The sequence below is a fragment of the Rutilus rutilus genome, assembly GCF_951802725.1.
Source record: "Rutilus rutilus genome assembly, chromosome: 15".
NCBI lineage: Eukaryota > Metazoa > Chordata > Actinopteri > Cypriniformes > Leuciscidae > Rutilus > Rutilus rutilus.
The window spans coordinates 18986950-19010238 of record NC_140220.1 but is presented as its reverse complement, the minus strand read 5'-3'; the positions used below and the strand labels follow the sequence as shown (position 1 = coordinate 19010238).

Below are 23289 nucleotides of genomic sequence, written 5' to 3'. Positions count from 1 at the left end.
AGGTAGGAAGATGGATGAATGGGATAATTAACTTTCAGCTTGATGTTTTGCTACCATTTTCCTCACAGATCAGAATGGGAAATACAGATAGTCAGTACAGCAGTTTCATCATCCCTGGTAAGGGAAAATCTAGCTCCCTAAAAAAAAAAGAGGAGGTACTGTCCCCGCACTCTTGGTGGAGGAACTCTGAGAGCACGTCTGGATACAAGGCCAAAAATGTTTTTTCACCACACAAGAACAGCCAACCTTACATCTCCCGCCATTATGACTGCATTAAGGGGAGATCTAGTGACAAAATATGTGCAGAGAGCCACCAAGACAACATTTTATTCCAGGGAAATGGTTTTTTTGTTGGCTGCAGACAACAGACTGGAGGCCTCCAGGCCCCTATGAGGAGCCCCAGTTCTGAGCTTAAAGACAGTAAGAGCAGTCCCAAAGTTCTTTTTCGTGAGGATGGAAGTCTGAGGGTAGAGTTTACCAATGCACGTAAGGAACCGGATGTTGAGCTATCACTGAGCAGTTGTCTCAGTGGACCTGTTGATGCTACCCAGAGGGCCAGTAATGGGAGCTCTCTTAGCTCTGAGGGCTCATGGTATGACTCACCCTGGGGGAATGGAACAGATCTTTGTGACAACGTCTTCACCACCAGCCAGCCTTCAGACAACAGTAGTGGATATACCACACTCTCATCCACACGTACAGTGGACCTTGGATGTTTTAGTGGGTACACCACAGAACAGTCTGAGAATCATATGGGTAGCCTCGCCTGCCAAACCACAGTTCATGCCAGTCAGTACGCAAGCAGTGATTCCTATAGCAATGGGTTCAATACCAACCACGCTGAGGGGGACAGTGGTATTGGGGACTCTGTGCTCCTTCATTTGGAACATAATGGATTATCTGATCTATACACAAATCCCAACATGACTTTGCCATTCCCTACCGTGGGCATCCTAGTGGCGGATCAGCTTGAGGACACTCCTCAGCTCCAAGCCTCACTGACCTCTTCCCTGGATGCAAACTCCCAAGACGAGAGTCAGGAAACTCAGCATTACACCTCACATACCCTACCATGCAGAAAAGCAGTTCCTGATGGGAACACAAGGAAGGACTCACTCAAAAGTCGCATCCGCCGCCTCAGCGATTGGACGGGAAGTCTGAGTAGGAAGAAGCGGAGACTGCAGGTGAGAAAATAATTTTTTGGTGTACTGGGCATTAGCACATGTCTGTCAGCATAGCAGATCTTCCTGTTTGACTCCAAAATCATGCTGATGTTATCATATTGAAATTCCATCTACTATTCAGTGTTCTAGTTGAAGTTGACATTTTTTTCAATGCTGTAAAACATTCTAAGATGACAGACCTCTCTGAAACAATGATTTACAGATGTTTTAAAAGGGTATACTTGTTGATCTGACCATAATTTGAACCATGAGTTGTTAAGAAAAAAGTCAGAGGAAGGGTGTAAAAGCTTTACAACATTGTGTCAACCTTGTAACACAAGTACATGTTAAGTACATTTGTCATCCTCTCACTTTATGTGCCTCAGGAACCTCAGGAACCAAGTGCTGTGGACTTTACAGAGGTTTTCAACTGTGGAGCTGGGGGTACACTAGTGGAATCCAGACCATTTTGGAATCCCATGTCCTCCCAGACAAAGTTGGACTGCTCTGGGTCCTTAACGGTCCCATTTGGCCATCAGAACCAGGGTGCGGCCCTGAGGCAGAACATCTATGAGAACTTTATGCAGGGCCTGGAGACTGGCAGTTGCAGTGGAACTGCTGATGGACCCCAGTTCTGGGAATGTGAAGGGGAGAGCAGCAATGGCTCAATGGGCTCCTTGGAGCAAATGGACTTCTTGTTTGAGAAGGAGCAAGGTGTTGTGCGGAGGGCTGGTTGGCTGGCTTTTAAGCCCCTCATTTCCCTCCACAAGGATCGCAAACTGGAGCTGGTAGCAAGACGCAAGTGGAGGCAGTATTGGGTCACGCTTAAAGGTAAGATAGTAGTCTTGAAAACAAGCGGACACTAAATGCAGATTAACACCAATGCTGAATTTTCATCAAGTAAAACATGCATGGCCAGTTCAATTGAATCTTTCTGTTCTCTTAAAAAAGTAGCTGTAATAGATAATGTGTCCTCTACATTATTAGAAGCTCTATTTCATATCTGTTTTCCTGTCTCCTGTAGGCTGTACACTTTTGTTGGGTGAATCCAATGGAAAGACCTCCCCAGAGCAGGAATGCACACCACATTACGCAGTGCTTGCTGAGGACAGTATTGTGCAGGCAGTTCCTGAGCATCCCAAGAAAGAGAATGTTTTCTGCCTCAGTAATGCCTATGGAGATGTCTATCTCTTTCAGGTATGCCTCCTTTATCATATAATATATTACACAATACACCATTTCCACATTGTTGACTCTTGGCTGCATGTTGTCTCTTACCTCACACCTCTTGCCTCTTACCTGCAGGCTGCAAACCAAACAGACCTGGAGAACTGGGTGACAGCCATCCACTCTGCCAGCGCATCACATTTAGCTAAGCGTCAGGGGAAGGAAGACACTCTACGTTTGCTGAAGAGCCAAAGCAGAGCTCTCCTGCAGAAGATCGACATGGATGGCAAAATGAAGAAGATGGCAGAGCTGCAGCTGTCCGTCATCAGCGACCAGAAGAACAGGAAGGCTATTGAGAGCCAGGTAAGGAACTAAACGGATGTGTGTGTGGATGTTTATGCATACGTGTGTGGTTTGTTTCAAAAGATTAAAGGCCAAAATCAAGTAGTTCAGAAAGAGTGGTTTGCTAAATTGGGCACTTTGGTCATTGATGTCTGTGTTTGAATAGAAACCACACCACGTGCCTTCAATGTATCCGAGTATGGTACATGCATTTAAACCTGAAACCCCCATTCATGTCCTGCTGTGAATCACATTATTTACATTTACTAGATTTTTACGTGATATGGGTGTTGTGGGTTGTTGTTAAAACATTGCTTTGTTCTGTGTGATTCCTAGGGCATTGTTAGATGTTTGCTTGGATGTTATAGGTAATTCTTGGTCATAGCTACTGTGTTCTGGGTGTTGCTAGAGCTTTTTTGTGGTAAGTTTGGGTGTTCTGGGGGAGGTTGGGAGATTGCTTCCTGGCCCAAGTCAAAAGAGCCTAGGCCAGGTCTCCATGATAGTCTGATCCCCACATATAGTTCATGTCTTTGTTTCAAATTAAAAATCTCCCAGATTTTACCTTCTCACATCTCTCCTTTCCTAAATAAGCCACACAATTTAAATACATCTAGTTTTCTAAATATGTCTAAGGTGCAAATCGTGCATGACAAGTAAAGTGCCTAAGTCAAACTTCAGTATTATTTTAAAGAAATTTCTATACCAGCATGCACATCTATGAGACAATATAATATTTAAAATGTCTATAGCTTTCTCAATTGTATTTGTCACACTTCTCTCTCCTATATCTCTGACCCACAGATCCAGCAATGGGAACAGAACCTGGAGAAGTTTAACCTAGAGCTCTTCCGCATGCGCTGTTACCTGGCTAGCCTGCAGGGCACAGAGCTGCCTAATCCAAAAAGCCTGCTAGCCACTGCTGGACGCCCATCTAAATTGGTGCTTGGTCGTCTGGGAATTTTCTCTGTCTCATCCTTTCATGCGCTGGTGAGGATCCGTCACATGCTTTCAGGGTATTTAGTAAAATACCAAAAAAGACCTCATTAAAACAATGTACCTTTGAGACACACCACAAAAATTCAATTAAGATGATGGAGCATTAAGATTCTGAGAAATGTTTTAAATGAGCTTGTGTTTGTGCAGATATGCACTCGTGATGAGGCCACCCTGAAGAGACGATCTCGCTCTCATCCTCGAGGTATGCGGAACAAACGAGGACTACTGTTTTCTTCACAGAAGGGATTGGACAGTCTGACCAAACGCAACTGTGAAAAGAGACAGTCCCTGTCCCAGGTAAAACTGAAGTTAGTGCTTCTCTTTACAAGTCTTTAGTCAGATTGTAAAGGAAAGTTTGGCCAGAAAGTTTGGGAACCTTGTATTTTGAGACTTGCCAAAACCTACCAATAAAGGATATAATTAGGATAAATAAAAAAAGGAGCAGTTTCCCTTAAATTCTGTTAATCCTAATTGAAATGAATCAATATGTACAAAAAGAAGTGTGAGTTTGGATTAGGCGTTTACTCTGAAGTTTACTGGCCTGTGTTTATGACTGCAGCACTGAATACTCGTTTAAGACATAGGTCTGTTTTACTCATTTAGTCTCACAGTAGCTTGTTAATGCTGTCCACAGGTGTCAGGGTGGGAAACACTGTCACACTCACCGGATAAAACAAACAATCACTTATCAAAGTTTTCTCTAGAGGTCAAATGGCAGAAAAAACACACAGTGTTTCTGTGTGTTTCACGTACTGTTCCTTTCTCCCGTCAAAGTGTTTGGGGGCTGTTTTGGAAATACTGTTTCTGGATCAGTTCTTGTAATTAAGCCCAGATCAGCATTCCTTCTCTGAAGGGCTTTTGTTAACACAGAGCATGAGCTTTAAATCCACATGTATGATTATGTAGACGGCCTCACGTGAGATCGGAGCCGATCGCTCAGCGGTTCCAGCCTCATAATGATCCATCCTTAAATGGACCAAATCTGGTCAAAACAGCCCCTAATAGTGCATGATTCCAAAGACGGAATTACCACAAGCTGCATGAGGTTAATTGCTGCAAGCTGGGAGCAGTCTGAGAGGAGAGACAGCTTGCGATTTGAGTGCACAAGACTTCCACCACACAGATGTAGTGTCTGATGCTGGGTGATTCAGCAGGGTTACAGGGGGCAGTGTGATTGTTTCCAGAGGGGTGAGATGCTTTAGTCAGAGTCAAGTCAGAGTTGTTGTCCCACAGATAAATGGCTCAGTTGTGGTATTGCTACTGTTCTGTGGATGTCCAGCTCTTATAGACTTTTCGTAACTTTTTGAAGTATTAATATCATTCCATTATTGCACCTTTGAGTAATGCCTATCGCGATTTGTACATTGGCGATGTTTGCGATATTTCAGTATAACTTGCAATCCTAACGTCAACTTAAGTTGTGATCACATTTACTGTTGATCACTGAAATTTTGCAAGCAAAATGCAGTCATTTTAACAGGAATCTGCACAATCGCGAGTTTTGAATGAGGGCGAAATAGTTCCTCACAGATTTTGCTTGTGCTAAAGTTGTGGTCACACAAATTTGCCACGTTCACTAACGGAAAGCTGCTTGGTTTTAAAGTGACATATGTGTGGACGTTGCTACATCACTACAGACCTTTTTTTCCCCCAAAAAATATAGTTGAAATTTCTGCATAGAAATTAGCCTTGTAAGCCACACTTGTGAGGATAAAATCTATTTCTCCCATGTAAATATGAGTTTTCGTTGGACCATAAAAAGCAACAGGACATATTTGTGTTGGTTACTTGGTTGCTTGCTGAGTCAGCCAACCAATAGTGAAATCCCAGTCCTAAATCCTGTTCCTCATAACTTATTTCTGATGTATATTGAACATCAAATATCTTATGATTGTATCACATAATTGTACAGTTTGTTCAGTGTGGACAGACAAAATATCTTGTCATCTGTCACTTATTGTAATACAGCTGGTTTGGACATGGAGCAATGCATCCAGAATGTATTGCAACAAAGCTTTGTGAAAAAAAGAATTTAAGATAGCCGCTGAATTTCGGATTGTCAGATTGAATTCAATGCTAAAAGGTATTGATAAAATAGTGTTTTCATCTAAATAAAATGGATGATTTAGCCAATATGTGTTATATGTCTGTTTTGTATTGTGTTGTTAGCTTAGCAACATGCTAACATCAGATTATGTTGTAATTGCAAGAAAAAGTCGAGTTTCTTGTGCGCGTCAAGAGTAGCACTATAGTAAATAGTATTGTTGCTCATGAAGAGTGTTTCAATGAGGTCCTTTGTGAGGTTTAATTTAAGTTAGAACACTAACTTAGAAAGTAGCTAGCTGCCTATACAGACAGTGATGCACCTCACCGCTCGAACAAAGCTCATGTCAATTTTGATATTTCAGGTTTTGCTTTGAGGGCAAGGCATACCCTTCTGTTTGTATAGACTACATCCTTAATACAAGTATGTGTTTGTACACGCACACAGTGTTTATGTGTTAGCATGAGGACGCATGGGTGTTTCGGGTGAGGGGAAGCCATGTCTCCCACTCTGCCCTCAAGATTAAGGCTGATCCATCTGTCAGCTTTCATAGATCTATAATTTTAGCATCTTCCAGACCTCTCATTATTTCCCAGCAAACCTCATGGTTATTTCTGCTGTGATCTACAATCAGAATAGTATCAAAGCTGGCGCCTCAGATCGATGGCTTCTAATTAAGGCACAGAAATGCAGAACATGCTTCTTTTTTTAGCCCAGATGCTGCTCCGCATGTCTTATGATACGTGCGTTTAATTTTTCTGTATATGTGTGTTTGTGATGCAGATATTTGAAGGATATTCCTCTGGATCATTTGGTCATCCATCCACGCAAAGCAGCTCAGAGGTAATTACACCACTTTAACATTACTACACATCATAATGTAACAATTGAGAATCCATGTTAGCCCTTGTGAAAATGAAGTGCGCTAAACTGCATTAACTGTGCACTTCAAATCGGAAAAGTGCTTGCAGATAATATTATATTAACTCATGATTATATTTCATAACAAAAATTGGAATTTGCAATAATGTGATATTAAAAGATTTACTTTAAAAGCATATTTTAAATAATCATGTTTTAATAATCTTTTGTTGTGGTTTAAAGAAGTACACTTATTTTGATGTGTTGATTAACATAATAAAGCACATGCAAAGTACTTGATTATAATTTTAACTGTAGAGTATTTTTTATATTATATTTATATTGATATTACATTTAAAGTTAATATTGTAAAGTATTTAAATATATGAGTCATGACACAAGTTTCAAAGTATATTTTAATTTACCACAAAGCGGCAGTACATTCGGCTGTACGCTTTAATCATATTTCAAAGACAACAAAAGTAATTGCATATAAGGATGTACGTTCAACTAATTGCATTTAATATAAATTTAAACTATAATAAATTTTCATTTCACTATAATACAATTGCAATTACGTATTTCAGAAAACATTACATTGTTTACACTGAAGAATATTCTTTTAAAATATATTATTTCCATAGCAAGTACTTTTTTTTAGGCACTTTATCTCATATGCAATCATTGTAATTAAATTGTTTTGTTCTTGATACGTTTTGTCCATGCAAAAAATGTCAGTTTTTTTTTTTTTTTGCAGAAAAAAACATAGGTATGGCTCTGATTAATTGTATCACCGCACATGTCCCCTTAAATTAGCTGCTTTTTCATAAAGAGTGGCTTGACTGTTGTTTTATCTTATCAGTAGATTGTCCTTAGCAAGCAACAGTTTAAAAATAGCATTGCAAAGTCTGTAAAGAAATCTTATGCTTTTGCACTGTCAAATCCCCATATTGAGGCTGCAGCTGAAGGACAATAGAATTACACTGAAAGATCCTCCCCCATTTCTGGCCATTTCTCCACCCCCTGATCTGTTTGCACTGCATAATGTCAACAGATCAGCAGGTTGTTGTGACAGCTGTGTGAGTCGAGTCAGTGAAAAGGGACGTGACCCCCCCTTTCTCCCTCTCTCACAGAATAAGGATCCACAATAGTGTTGCTGGCACCTGGCTTTGACCCAGCATGAGCAGAGACAAGCTTAGGAGGAAATTTTCCCTCACATTTTGTTTGCAGCTCTAAATGTAACACAGTGTTCCAGCGTCAAGTTACTTTAATGTCCTTACTGAAAGAAAAATGCTGGGTGAAGTAATCATGCTAAGTGATGTTTTATACAACTTGCGTACTTGAGTGGGATTTTGAACTAATGAGATTTCCAAAAAACCTGTGCAATATTAACAACCTGTTTTGTAGTGAAATATTTTGTTAAATGGTGCTGTTCTTGACATTGTTTTGACTTGAAAATCTATTTTCATATACACAGGGAATCAAAACTGAAAATTAAATAATTATAATTTTAAAGAATAAGTGAGAATTGAATGTAATGTTTTATGTAATGTTATGTAATTGGACTTTACCATCTATCTATACTAGAACTTTATTCACTTTTGGTCCTTTCTATCTCTATGCATCAGCAGAAGCTGGACGTCTTTACCAAACTGCATTTACCAGCGCCACCTGAAGGTCACCCGTGGGACTGCAGCCTGGAAAGCCGGGCTTATATGCTCATGCCGGACGGTCAGGTCATCAATGTGCCAGTCAAACGGGACTCTCTGGTTTCTGATGTTCTCTCATTGGCCTGCAAGGTAATTCATCAGTCACCTCTCACAGAGATTATGACCTGGACACATGAACAACTAAAGAGACCTTGTGAAGTAGCAGGAAGACTCCACACTAGCTTGAGGTCGTCACAGGATGCATATGCTTTGAGATCATTCAGTAAATCATTACACATTCTCTGCTCCATAATGCTCACCACATGAATATAATAGTGGATGTTCTTTTTTAGGTAAAGCAGCTTGACCCGGCTCTGCACTGCCTGCACATGAGGAGACATTTGGGACACGATGTGGAGAGAAGCACTCCAGCGCCAACAGACCTGCTGAGGACCCTGGTGAGACTAAAACACACTTTATGAAGCAGATTGTTCAAGCTAAACTCTAGCCACTGGTTTCACAGACAAGGCTAAAATGCATGTTCAAGCTGAAAGTGACTTGCAATTACATATCATAAAATATTTGGTCTCAAGATGCACACCAGTAATGTTTAATGCTTTCTATGGCATGTTTATTAAAGGTATTAAAATTAAATTTAAGGTCTAATCCTGGCTTATTCTAAGCCCTGTCTGTGAAACCAGGGCTATATGTATTAGCATTGACTGCAACAATAACTAGACCGACATTGGCCATCTAAAACTAGACTGGAAGTTAAGCAGGTCAAAACTGGTTCAAAGTTGTTGTTTTTTCCTGTTATACACACTTATTTCAAAAACCTTGCTGTATTACACTGCACAATGATGTTCTGCTCTTGTTTAACAGGTCTATGATGAACTGGAAATTTGGCCTCTCAATGTGTTGACCTTAAACATGTCCCGTCCGGACACAACCATAGACTTTGGTGAGTAACAGCATGATCAACAAGAAAAGGAATAGCTCACCCACAAATTAATATATTTGACATAATTTCCTCCCCCTCATATTGTTCAGAACTTGTATGACGTTCTTCAGAGGAACATTAAAGATTTGCAGAATATGCAAGCTGCTCTATTCCATACACCGAGACTGAATTGACCTTAAAAAAATAAATAAAAAAAATCTAATTTGTGTTTGTTTAAATACTATATGTTGTGTCATGATGTGCTGCTCAGCCCTTGTGAATAAAGGCCCATTCACACCAAGTACGATAACTATAAAGATAACTATATTAGCGTCCACATGTTCAGTTTATTCTAAACGGGCTGCGGTTTATGTCGTCTGTCGCTTTAAATGCTCGAGCTCTTTAAAGCAGGATGGATTCTGATTGGCTGTCAATGTTTTTATTGTTCATCAGCTGGGAAAAAAACATTGTGAAAGTAATTTCAACTATATCATTCCTCTCTGCCATTATCGTTGAACTTATATTGTGGACTCTGCAATTCTATATATTTAGAAAGATTTTTAGAATTATATCTTTATCTTTATAGTTTTAGTGATCGTCTTTAGTGTAGTTTGTGCACTTGTTGCGAACTTCAAATGTTAAAAGAATATCTTTAAAAAACTGTACTTGCTGATAATATAATATTAATTTATAAGTGTAAGTACACTTTCATGACTGTTTCTTAACACACTTAAGTACACTCTTAGTACACTCTTTTTTTTTTTTAAAGTGGCGGTTAATAAAATCATTTAAATCATTATGTTTTAATGATCTTTTGTTGTGGTTTAAAGAAGTAAACTTATTTTGATGAGTTGACTAATATACTAAACCACATGTGAAGTACTTAATTATATAATTTTAACTGTATTGTGTTATTTGACATAACATTTAAAGTATATATTTTACATTTCAGCTTCATCATTACACAATATTTTTAAATACATGACATGCAAGTTTCAATAGAAATGACACTGAAGTATATTTTAGCTACCATAAATGCTTTTCAAAGACTAGTTAAAGGGTTGTTATGAAATTACATAAAAAATGTACTTAAAGTCCTACTTGTGTCAAAAAAGCACTCTTTAAGTTCAAATAATTGCATTTAAAATAAATTTACATTTTCATTTAATTGCATTGAACATATAAGATTCCAAAAACATTAAATTCAGTTCACACCTTAGTATATTCTTTTAAAGTATATTCTTTTTAGAAGTATGCTTCTTTTTCACAAGGCCACGTTTAATGTCAATGTCAAGAAACATGAAAACTGCTGATGTTGACACAACATAATTGAACAATTGCAGGCCAAAATGAGTTTTTAAGTGCTAAAATGACTCAGCTTTGGCATCTCCTTTATGTTCGAAGTGACGTACATGAGTAAATTATTTTTAAAAAAGTCTATTTTTCTATAAATTCTTTCTTTAATTTTGCCAGTGTGCTGATTGGTTAAAGATAAATAGATGACATCTGACGTCTCTGCAGGTTTTGCGGTCACAGGTCACGTGGATGGCGCCAGGAGAAGTCATGTCTACGTGAGTGAGGTGAATCCTGAAGGCCTGGCGTTTATCGAAGGTAACATTTCAATATTTCCTTCGCCTCGATAAAATGTCAAATGTTCTGAATGATTGATGATGTTGAGATTTATTTGTATGATGTGTTTTGTCTTTGCAGGTCTGAGAGCAGGAGATGAGATCTTGACTCTTAATGGCGTGAGTGTGGCCTCTCTCGACCTCGGTCTCATGCAGAGCTTCTTCAGCCAACAGGATCTCCATCTTGTCCTCAGACGTGAAGAAAACAGCTCAGATGAGCAGAGCTCTGTTTGGCCAGACTGTGACCCCAGTGAACCGGATCCGGCCCACATCCTTCACCTGGAGCAGTGGACCACTGGTAGGACAGCAGCTGTCTGTATAATGCACTGTAAACACTACCGTTCAAAAGTTTGGATTTGGAACGATTTTTTAATGTCTCTGAAAGGAGCTTCTTATGCTCACCAGGACTGCATTTATTTGATAAAAAATACAGTAAACAGTAATACTGTGAAATATTATTCAAATTTAATTTGTCATACTTTAAATTAGGGTCCAATTCTCACTATTAACTACGACTTTTGCCTCAATAAACTCCAAATCACTGCTTATTAATAGTTGTTAAGTTTAGGTATTGGGAAGGATTAAGGGATGTAGAATATGGTCTTGCAGAATAAGGCATTAATATGTGCTTTATAAGGAATAATAACAGTCAATATCCTAGTAATATGCATGCTAATAAGAAACTAGTTAATACTGAGAATTGGACCCTAAACTAAACTGTTACTGAGCTTGTTTTCTTTTTTAATATATTTCAAAATGTTAGGGATGCACCGATATGAACATTTTGGCCTGATACTGATAACTGATAATTCTTTATATTTGAAAGCCGATAACTGATATATTGGCCGATAAATCTAAATCCAAATTTTTATATCATTTTTGAGAGCCTGATTACAAAAACAAAAATCACACCATTAACAACCATAACCCAAGCACACAATTATGATGTTCTCATTATCATTTTATGTAGCCTATATGACAGACTTGTGCTGCACATGTTGCACTTAACTGTATTTTCCTTTATTGAAGTGATTCCAATCATATTTCCAGCAATTCAAACATCTGATGCACAAGTTTTACACGCCAGTCTGTTATTGTTGGGACACTGACGTTAACTGTGATTGGTTGCTTCGCATGTCATTCAGACGGCCTCTCTCGGTCCTTGACCAATGAAATCTGCTCTGGCTACACAAGACTATTGATTTAGTGCTCAAAGAACATTTCTTATTATTATCAACATTGACAACAGTTGCATTTTTGTGGAAACCTTGATTTTAAAAAAATCAGGATTCTTTGATCACTAAAAACTTCAACAGAAAACAATCTTACTGACTCCAAACTTTTGAATGGTTGTGCCAATTATTGTACATATTTGCCCATTAAATCGCATGTGCCCTGCTACTGGTGCAGAAACCCTACATGACCTGCAGAGGGCGACACACTTCTCATTTGCCGTTTGACTCTTTTTGGGGTTCTATATATTTCTGCATACTATTTCTAAGTGTCATGAGCCTTTTTTATGGGGGGTGGGGGTCTATCAGTGGTCGTAATGTAGTGCTCTTTTTCCTAATTTACTGCCCTTTTCCTTAAAAAAAAGATGAATATATATATATATATATATATATATATATATATATATATATATATATATATATATATATATATTTCATATTTTATTTAATATTATTTCATTTTATTTTATATTTAGTGTAATATTTACTTATATATATATTTTAAAAATTATTTATATTTTATTTTATATTTCATTTTATTTTATATTTAATGTAATATTTACTTATATATTTTTTATTAAATTAAATTAATATTTTATTTTATATTATTTCATTTTATATTATATTATATTTAATTTCATTTTATATTTCATTTCATTTTTAATTATATAATTTTTTTATTTAATTTAAAATCATATTTAATTTACTTTTATATTTCATTTTATTTCAATTTTTATTTTATTTTGGAAATAGCATTTCAAATCAATTTGGCCAGCCCTCGATCTGAAAGCGCAGACTGCCTGCAGGGCTTGTGGATGTCTGAGACTGTGGACGGCCCCTGGATCTTTATACACATGACTCCCGCTGTTTTTATGATGAGAACCTAATGACGGACGGCTTGTTTCACAGCATGATGCTGTCAAAATGCCCAGACAAACTATTATACCACAGGGCCGTTCACAGACAACAAGGATGTTATTCCCTGCAGGATGGTGTTTCCTGTAGATGAGATTTGTAACATTATTCTAACCGTAAGCATAGTACATGTTAGGTTTTCCATTTGATGCGATGCCAAGCTTTGTAGAATCCGACACAAGAGTCCTGCTGAAGTGGACCTGTGTGCAGATTTAGTGAGTTCAGATCAATGGCGGTTAATAAAGGTCAAACGCTCTCACGGGTCGGCCTCTCCCAAGAGAGTTAATGATCCTTAAGTGTGTTTATTTCACTCTCTATCACTGTGACCCACCATGTCTTACTTAGGTAAACAGCCTACTCTTTCAACATCTTTTCCACCTCTTTCTCTCCCTCAGATCCACCTCAAGATCAGGAATTTCCCGAGGGCTCCTTGGCGCCTGCTTTGGAGGAGGCGAACGATAAGGCAGAGCGGGGCGGGAAGGTAAGCCGAGGGAATGTCAGAGATTTAGGAGGTGTGTGAGCTGCTTGTGTTGAGAGACTGGCTGGTGTGATCGGGATTACGGTGGGCGCTATGAGGTCAGATGGAGAGAGAGCCGTGCTCAACAGAATTCCACAGTTCTTACTGCACACTTGGCATTTGCAAACAATGTTATTTGACTTTAATTGCATTGGCAGGTTTAAAATGTACACTTTAGGAATGGACTGTTGGAGACATTTCTAGGCTTAGCATCATGTTAAGATTAGCATCTTCCTGCGGTGGACAGTGTGTTTTGGTTCGGTGTCGTGTTCATGTGTCGTTCGGCGAGTCAGAACAGTGCAGATGAAGATGAAGGGAATTCCTGTCCTCTTCCAGCTGTCATCACTTCATCAGACCCTTAAGGAGATGTTGGTTGGGCTGCTGGGTGACGTGAGCGTGTGACATCATTTCTCAGGCCTTTTTTCTTTGTTTTTGTGGTTATGATTGTGTGCACACTTGGTAGCACTTCATAGTAACTTTTAATAATCTACTAAACATCCCATACACAAAAGAAATATATTTTCTGGATATGTTTTGGAATATATGCAAATATTTGAAATTGGCCCAATAAATATATTTCATACTTATATTTCATATATTTTTGTTATATTTCAGAATATATTTCAATGTATTTTTTTCTGTACGGGTCCCCAAAAGTGTCAAAAATATATGTGGCATATATTCCAAATACATTGAAATATATTCTGAAATATAACAAAAATATATGAAATATAAGTATGAAATATATTTATTGGGCCAATTTCAAATATTTGCATATATTCCAAAACATATCCAGAAAATATATTTCAAATACAATTCTTTTGTGTATGGGATTATTTATTATATATAAAAACTCTAAGCTAACTATAAGCAAGCCATTTGTAGAATGCATTTGGGGCAGCAATTTCTGCATATTAGTATGATTTCTGAATGATCATGTGACACTGAAGACTGGAGTAATGATGTTGAAAATTCAGCTTTGCATCACAGGAATAAATTATATAAAGTATATTAAAATATAAAACCATTTTTTTAAACTGTAATAAGATTTCACAATATTACAGTTTTTTTTCTGTACTTTTGATCAAATAAATGTAGGCTTGATGAGCATAAGAAACTTATTTAAAAAAATATTTAAAATAGTATTGTTTCCAAACTTTTGAGCAGTACTGTATATAAGACAAAATGTATTTTTCCTGGAATATTTGCCATTTTAGTGTGTATGATTAAAAAAAAAATTGGCTTTGCTTGTTTGCTATTTTTATGAAATATATATATTTATAATATATAATATAAACTAAAATATATATATTGTTTAATTTTTTTATATAACATCTTATAATTATTAGATTTACAAAATTATACAAATAACTACATTTATCTAAATTACCTTTTAACTTCATATTTAAAGTATTTTGTTTTTAGAATGGACATTTTGTGTGAGATTATAAAGAATTAAACATTTAATTCATACATTTAGAAATCCTTATCCTTAGAAATAATATTTTCAAGAGTTCTCATTAAGGTTTACCTCCATGATTGTATAACTTGTGTTTCTGCCTATTGGATGCACTCAGAGACTCTGGGACATTTTATCTCATGTTGTTGTGTTCTAGTGGTCTATAATTACTGTAGGCCTTGAAATGATCTTAATGAATTGTGCATTGTGTGTTAAAATAGGAGAAACGTTCACAAACACACTCATCTATGACCTTAAAAAACTCTCCACTCATTATGATCGTGCACTCTATGATTGTATTGAGTTTTGAAAAGAGTAAACATTTCATATGGTTTTTTATAATATGTTTTTTTCCCCATCCTTTACGTGCAGAGAGCAGCTCTGCAGAGCCGCCCAGAGGGATTCATCCGTTTGTCAGCACTTTATTACACTCTGACAGCACAGATTACGATGACAAATGGCTTGAGTTTTCAGCGGTGATGCTGTTTTTTATGCAACGCGGTGAAGGTGCACCACATGCGCTCTGGAGATAAAGCCTTCAGGAGAGCGTTTGCATTTTTGAGTCAAGCTTTGAGTCAACATTTCTTGCCCTCGGGCACTGCTGGAGCCTGTTTCTAATGGTTCGGTTGTTTTACTCAGCAGTGGTGGATTGTATTGATTAAGAACCAGGTTATTGATACAGCATTGAGTGAGTGAATGTGGGTGAGAGCATCATTCATAAAGGATTTGGGTGATGGCCCAGACACAGGCTGTGTTAAAATCCCTTTGATTCCAATACAGTTTGATTCAGTCAGCGTATAAAGTTTAAAACACACCGTTTAGCATTTATTAAATATAAATATCTGTCTGCTTTCTTAATACAATGAAATTGCATAGAGGCTGAGGCAGAGTAGCTGTAAAAATAACATTAAATCACCATAAAAGTAATCTACATGGCTCATGAACTACACAAAAAGAGATGGATTAAGATTTAACAATGTACTTCGATTCCACATCAATCAGATAACGTTTACATCATTGAATTAAGATATTTTGAAGTGACCGAATTAAGTAATTAAATAATCAAAGTGATTTTAAGAACTAACGAACATTTAGCGAGCAACAGCACATATTAGCATGCTAAATGCTAACTCTGCTCAAATACTATGATTGAGTAAATCTGACAATCTGTTTTCCCATTTTTTCAGTATACATTCTGCGTCGTCTTAAGTCACACCACAAGAAACATTAAAAATGACTTACCTGTGATGGCGGCTGATTTTCGGTCCTGTATTTCTAGGGAATATCCCGGACGAGCCCCCAGATCTCTTTTGTTGTTCACAGAGCTTATGGAAAAGCCAATGGAAAAATCTAATTGGCTTTTTGTCAAGGGAACCAGGGTGATGTGAACTTCCGAGTTGGCCTACAAAAACACATCATCCCTGCAGCACTCACAGAAAACACAGAGAACTAAAAGACAAATGTTCTTCTGCTTTTATTTACCTTGTAGAACCCAGAAACGGTGTGTCATCTCTACCAGACGTTCCCTGAAGGATCTGTTCACAGGAACCCTTACTCCACTGAAAATGCCCTTGCCAGATCCTCTCCCCGACACATGTCCGTCACTGAGCGCCTGCGCATGGTTATTCAAGAGCTGGTGGACACGGAGAAATCTTATGTCAAGGTATAAAATCACAGCTGTGGGACTTTAAATGTGTATTCATTGTTTACATTTGAGACATTAATTAATGCTTAATGCATTGTTCCATATTAACATTGTCATACTGTATCATGTGCGTCTCACATTGTTTAGGACCTCGGATCTCTGTTTGAGATCTACCTGAAGCCATTACAAAAAGAAACATTCCTCAGTCATGATGAGGTACGTTTTGAGGTGTAAAATGATGTTGTATACTAAAACAGCATCAGAAATTAGCTAATTTTTGCAAATCATGTCCTTTTCTGGTAGATGGAGTCTCTGTTCGGAAGCCTGCCCGAAATGCTGGACTTCCAGAGGGTTTTCCTACAAACCCTAGAGGAGAGGACCACTTCCTCACCGGACTACCAAGCACTGGAGACGCCAGAGAAACTTAAGGTAAAATATAGTGGTGACATCAAGCCAGATTTTTATGATTAACTGATGCAAGAAATATTCAATTCCTAGTCTGGATCACTAGAATTAAATCACAAAAATAAAAGCCAATTCAAAATATTAATAAAATCTTAATAGTGTATAAATAATACTAAGGTTATCACTTACTGTACAGACACCATGAAGGAATTAGACCTTTAATTTGATTTACATCTGACAAATGAAGTGTTTTTCGGTTTGAGGCACATTTTGAGTCTTTCTCTTTCAATCTCACATCTAGAAACTCCTCTTCTCCCTGGGCGGATCTTTCTTATACTATGCAGATCACTTTAAGCTTTACAGCGGCTTCTGTGCCAATCACATTAAGGTGCAGAAAGTTCTCGAAAGAGGTAAAACATGAACATAAGCCTCATCTGACATGTCTTAATTTCATATTTTAACTGCCATCTTGAGCCAAAAGAAGCAGCACCTGGTTTATTTCATTCTCTGATTTGTCTGATGGCAGCAAAAACAGACCGGGCGTTCAAAGAGTTCCTGGAGGCGAGGAACCCCACCAAACAGCACTCGTCCACCCTGGAGTCGTACCTTATCAAACCCGTGCAGAGGGTCCTGAAGTACCCGCTGCTACTGAGAGAGCTGGTGTCTCTCACCGACCCCGAGAGTGACGAGCGCAACCACCTCACAGGTGTGCGGACACATAGTTCTCCCAATATTCACGTGACTTTCTTTCTTTTACTTCATCCCAGGCACAATTTAGGGCTTTTCACACTTGAACTAGTTAACCCTGGGTCATCCTAAACCCCGGGTAAACCGAATCCTGGGTTATCTTGCTTCACGTTTCACATTGTTCACAATGTACCCAGGGTTAACAGTTAATCCTGGGTATTCATCAGTTGCCGTTTCGCACTGTACATTCCTAAACGCTTATTTGCATATTTGCGGTGTCAGTGTTATTGATTGGACGAATGCAGCATGTGACTTGTTTACATCATAAAGGCTCTAGCATAGCACATCCTCAAATTGTATATTGCTGACTGTACTATCAAGTTTACACTGAATGGATGTATAAAGGTGAGAATGAAACGGTCTCTTCTTGAAGGGATAGTTCACCCAAAAATGACAATTCTGTCATCATTTACTCACCCACAAGATGTTCCAAACCTGTATGAATTTCTCTCTTCTACTGAACACAAAAGAAGATATTTTGAAGAATATGCATAACCAAACAGTTGATATGCTATTAACTTCTATACTATGGAAGTCAATGGGGCTCATCAACTGTTTGGTGTGAAATTAAGTGTGAAACGTTGCTCTGGGTTAAAAGCGGTGTTTAGAATGATGGCATCCCGGGTTTAAGCGTAATGTGAAAAGCCCTATAGTGTTTAATCCATTATTGATTCAGTTATGAACTGTTGAGTCAGTTATTAGTTTGAAATAAACTCATTTCTGTGGGGGTTTTTTTCTGGTGCAGAGGCGTTAAAGGCCATGGAAAAGGTGGCCAGTCACATAAATGAGATGCAGAAGATCTATGAGGACTACGGCACAGTGTTCGACCAACTGGTGGCAGAGCAGAGTGGCCCTGAGAAGGAGGTGCGTACCACTCTAGAATTACTTTTAAATCAATAAAAGGATCATATTATATGACAATGTGTTCTGTGTCTCAGGTCACTGAGATCTCCATGGGAGAGTTCATCATTCACAGCTCGGCACTCTGGCAAAACCCTCTTCCCTCTTTGGGCCGTATGAGAAAAGACCCTGAACTTACCCTCTTCCGTAAGTCAGACCGGATGCATTGGAACTATAAAACCATTGCGGTTTATGGTGTGCATTATATGTGTTATTAAAAGCTCAGTGCACTAATGTGTTTTTATTCGTCCAGTCTTCAAGAGAGCGCTCATTTTGGTGTATCGGGAAAGCAAACTAAAGAAAAGAATGGTGAGTTGTGGAATGTAGCACATGGTGTATTTTTATTAGGTCTGTCAATTGATAAAAAAACTTGGTTGATTATTTACATGTTAAATTAATTGAATTATTCACATACATCAATTTTTGCAGAGGGAAATTCCCCAATTTAAGAACGTTTAAGAACGTTATTGGAGCAGATTGACGTACAGTAGTATTGAATAGACAAAAATATTAAGAAGTCTCTTATGCTCACCAAGACTTGATAAAAAAAACCAGTAAAATAGTAATATTGTGAAATATTATTACAATTTAAACTAGTTTCTATTTAATATATTTTAAAATATAATTATGAATTTTTAGCATCATTACTCCAGTCTTTAGTCACATGATCCTTCAGAAGTCATTCTAATATGCTGATTTGCTGCTCAAGAAACATTTCTTATCAAAACACAACAAAACAAAAACAACAAAATAATTATTTGATATATTGAAAGTTCAAAACAAAAACATTTATTTGGAATAGATTTTGTTTGTAGTAATGTAAATGTCTTTACTGTAACTTCTCAGCTTTGCTGAATAAAAGTTTTGTTTTTATATTTTTCAATGTATACACAAATTTGTTACTAGTTTTATTTTTTAGTTTTAGTTTTATTCAGGCTGAAGGATGAAACCTCAAGATTAAATCACAGAATTTGCATGCGAGGTCATGATTAATAGTGTTAGTTTTACCATCTCACTAAAGTAACATTAAATTGACAGCCGTGTTTATGATGTTTGTATGCTTTATACTGACAGCTAATATAACAGGCATTTGAATGTTTTTCCTACTAGACTTCTTCACGGCCCGGGGATCTGGATCCTTTTAAATTCCGCTGGCTCATTCCTGTATCATCCCTTCAGATCCGACCTGGAAATTCAGCAGGTGTGTGTAACATGATCTTCCTGTGTAAACTAAGAGATATCTCTGTTGAACATGAGTATGACATGGATTAAACAGAGGCAGAATGTAGATCCAAGACAGACCAGGAGAAACATGGTATTCAAAGGAGGACTTCAAGAACATCTTAAAAACATCACATCAGAGCTCATCATTTAAAAAATGTGGATCATTAAAGTCTCAAGCCCTTTTAATAGACCCAAACATTGCCAAAATGTAAAATGCAATCCATAACGTGCTTAAACTCCCTTCTCTTGCCTCTTTCAGGGTCAGAGAACCCTTGTGTTTGGGAGGTTGTTCACACCAAGTCTGAAGTGGAGGGACGGCCAGAGATGTTCTTCCAGCTCTGCAGCAGGTAACCGATATAGAAAGTCAAATAAATAAATAATACTAATAAACTCAAATAGAATACAACCTAGAGAAACTTATTTACCATGAGCTGATTTTTCAAAAAATAAATAAATAAAACAGTTCACCCAAAAATGAAAATGAACACTTGAAAACGTCATTGATTATCAGAACTTATATTTTGGGGTGAACTATTGCTTTAAGGCAGTTTTACGAACTCAAACATCCCTTAAAGTGTAACTTCGCCGGGAACTGACAGAACGGCAGTTTCTTTCAGTTTTTTTCCCCTCCGTTTGGCCTAAAGCACTGTCTTCATGCTCATTTTGAAATGCTGACCACAAATACTACGTTTTTTCAGATTATTCGTTGCAACGTTCTCCTCATGTTTACGAATCTTTGCAGTCTTTAGCCGCTGCCTACAATGCGCTGGATCCTTCACTGGATTATAACTCACTCCCGCTAAACGTTTACTCTTTGAGTTCTTGCAACCGGGAACAATACAAGTCGACCACATTATGACTAAAAGTTTGCTAAGAAGTATTTTCTTCTAAAGCAAGGGGGTATTCGATAACAGATACATAACAGACTGGTTGAAGTGGCCTTGGACGGCAACATGCCCAGTGCATTATGGGTGTTGAAGTTTTCCAACCTATTTGGCAAAAGGGAAGACAGCAGCATTTTTCTCTAGTCAGGTAGCTCAGATTAAATGAATTTTTATGTGTTTGCCTTTCTACTGTATAGGCAGCCACGTTTTATTGAAATCCCATTTTGCCAGCAGTGAAGTCCCCTTCAACGCAGTCCTGAAGTGTCAACTAGTTTCTCCCCTGTGAAGGCCTCCTTCCCTTCCCTTTACCTCTGTACAGATAAAACGTTATCGGGATAATTCCGGTTCACGTGGCTATGCGGAAGCGATAAATAATTATTTATTATAAATTCTTAAGGCCAGACAAGTAGTTTGTTTAGGGTTGGTTTGTAAAGAAGGACTACACGCCTGCGCACATATATATTCAAACGCGCATACCTATAGACTAAACACGTGATGCGCATATTACTGTAATTTCCTATTATAACTGTAAAGCTGCTTTGAAACAATCTATATTGTTAAAAGCGCTATATAAATGAAGGTGACTTGACGTGACTAAAATCACTGTAATCCCTTAAGAAAAAGAGGTATACTTTAGCATACATTTAGAAAAGAGTACTAATTATGAGAATAATATTCTTTAAAAGAACATACTTAAGTGCAAACAATGTAATGGTTTCAGACACTTAATAGCATGATCATTGCAATTAAATTAAATTTATATGAAATATATTTGTAATTACAGATTTGTATCACTTAAAATAAATCATCTTTAAATGTAATATTTAAACACTCATAAAATGACATTAGATTTAAAAGTTTAGATAAGTGTGTTCAGAAACATAGCCATGAAAGTTTATTCTCTTAAAGGACACTTAAGTGGCCTTTTATTTCATTTATATAATCTGCAATTAAAGTTCTTTAAAAAAATATATACTTTTAAGATTTGAAATACACTACAAGTGCAAGTTAAGTTTTAAGTTAAATACATTAAAGGGATACTTCACCGATTAGCATTAAGCTTTGTCTCAGTAGAAACATTTTCGAATGACCGTGCTTCCCTCCCTCATGTCCCCCTGAGACGAGAGATTTCTGTATTGTGTCATCATTTTGCGTCATCGGAGGCTTTTTTGGCCAGAGGCTAGAGACTACAGCCAGTAGCAGGAGCTTGTTCCGCATGTTTTCAACCCGCCCATAGGGGGTGGGATCTCATGATAAAATGGCGTCTTTTCAGTTTCGAGTCAACTAGTAGCCTAGTTGTATAATTTCTTCCGATACTGCCCTCTGTAACCGGTAGGCGTGGCTTGGGAGTGGCCTGGTAGGGCAGCGAAGCAAGTGCATTCTGGGAGTTGTTGTCTTTCATCCACATGAGCCAAAAATACATTTTCTGGCTTTTCTCAGTCTAGAAGGCACCAACTTCTAAAATAATTTCACATTTTTACTACATAAATGACCCAATTTAAATACACATTCATCTTTTCAGTGGTGAAATATCCCTTTAAGCACATTTCAAATGTTCTCTGGTCTTGTTTTGTTTGTTTGCAGTAATCTGGAGAACAAGGCCAGTGCAGTGAGGACCATCCGCACCCTATTGAGAGAGAACGCCAAGAGGACGGCTCTGGTTGAGCGCCGATTCAAAGATGTAAACTCTAACTTCACCTTCCCCAGGAGGAGCCACCCAGGAGCACTACGAACAAACTCCTGGCAGAGGCTGCCGCCACAGCCAAAGACTCGAGACCCGGACGAGGGCCGACTGCTTGACGGATACGCTCATTCTGAGCCCCCCATCCCGAGCCGAGGCGAGAACGCTACTCTGAGCAAGAGCTCCACGCTGTGCTCCCTGACCAGCGCCTTGGAAGCTCAACTCCAGAGACTGAACTTTGTAGAAGAACCGCAAGGAATGAGCAAGAGCAGTTCCAGCAGCCTTCAGGGCAGTCAAGTGACTCTGCTGGAGGACTCTCCAGGGCTGGACCTCAACACCCTGCTGGCCAGGGACTACAGCGTGCAGAGCCTGGGATCGGTCGTGAATGAGGATTGTTTTTATGACACAGTCATGGGCATCCAAAAAGCTGCCATTTCCAGCCTATAGGGGAAGTTGGTGCTATGAACATTAAAATGCACTAAAACATGATTATCGTGCCTTGATATGAACAGCTCTTACCCAGACAGTTTTATATCTGTAGCTCTGTTGCAAAATCTAGTGAGCTGACTACTTAGATGGCACAGAGTTATGCTGACTCCTGAGGTACTTTGCTTTGGTCAAGTTCTAAGGCAGCATCACATGTGTTCTTCAAGGAATATATAAATATATATACTTATTTAACACTGAGAAGAACACTACCGGTCAAAAATGTGTTTGGAAGACTTACAGTAAGATAAGTAATGTTTTTGAAAGAAGTCGCTTATGCTCACCAAATCTGCATTTATTTGATCAAAAATACAGTAAAAATTACAGTAATTATTACAATTTAAATTACTTTTTTATTAATATATTTTTAAATGAAATGTATTGCTGTGATGGCAAAGCATCAA

The 23289-nt window shown here is 37.9% G+C and overlaps 1 protein-coding gene across 2 annotated transcripts in view; it reads left to right on the top strand.

Annotated features, from left to right (window-relative positions):
* The window catches only part of tiam2b (TIAM Rac1 associated GEF 2b), a 47742-nt gene extending 24751 nt beyond the window's left edge, over positions 1-22991 (top strand). The window contains exons 3-26 of one of the 2 annotated variants that reach the window (XM_084433064.1): positions 69-1184; positions 1550-1994; positions 2188-2360; positions 2469-2693; positions 3474-3659; positions 3816-3965; positions 6496-6555; positions 8205-8372; positions 8576-8680; positions 9105-9183; positions 10684-10773; positions 10873-11088; positions 13333-13418; positions 16403-16576; positions 16706-16774; positions 16862-16987; positions 17265-17373; positions 17490-17669; positions 18456-18574; positions 18649-18757; positions 18864-18919; positions 19721-19811; positions 20094-20181; positions 22303-22991. In XM_084433064.1, coding sequence (XP_084289190.1) covers positions 75-1184; positions 1550-1994; positions 2188-2360; positions 2469-2693; positions 3474-3659; positions 3816-3965; positions 6496-6555; positions 8205-8372; positions 8576-8680; positions 9105-9183; positions 10684-10773; positions 10873-11088; positions 13333-13418; positions 16403-16576; positions 16706-16774; positions 16862-16987; positions 17265-17373; positions 17490-17669; positions 18456-18574; positions 18649-18757; positions 18864-18919; positions 19721-19811; positions 20094-20181; positions 22303-22846 — 4758 coding nt within the window. In that variant the 5' untranslated portion in view covers positions 69-74 and the 3' untranslated portion in view covers positions 22847-22991. Of the gene's footprint in view, positions 1-68; positions 1185-1549; positions 1995-2187; positions 2361-2468; positions 2694-3473; positions 3660-3815; positions 3966-6495; positions 6556-8201; positions 8373-8575; positions 8681-9104; positions 9184-10683; positions 10774-10872; positions 11089-13332; positions 13419-16402; positions 16577-16705; positions 16775-16861; positions 16988-17264; positions 17374-17489; positions 17670-18455; positions 18575-18648; positions 18758-18863; positions 18920-19720; positions 19812-20093; positions 20182-22302 lie in introns of both variants that reach the window. The other variant, XM_084433063.1, reaches the window with a different exon arrangement.
* The last annotated feature ends 298 nt before the right edge of the window (positions 22992-23289 follow it).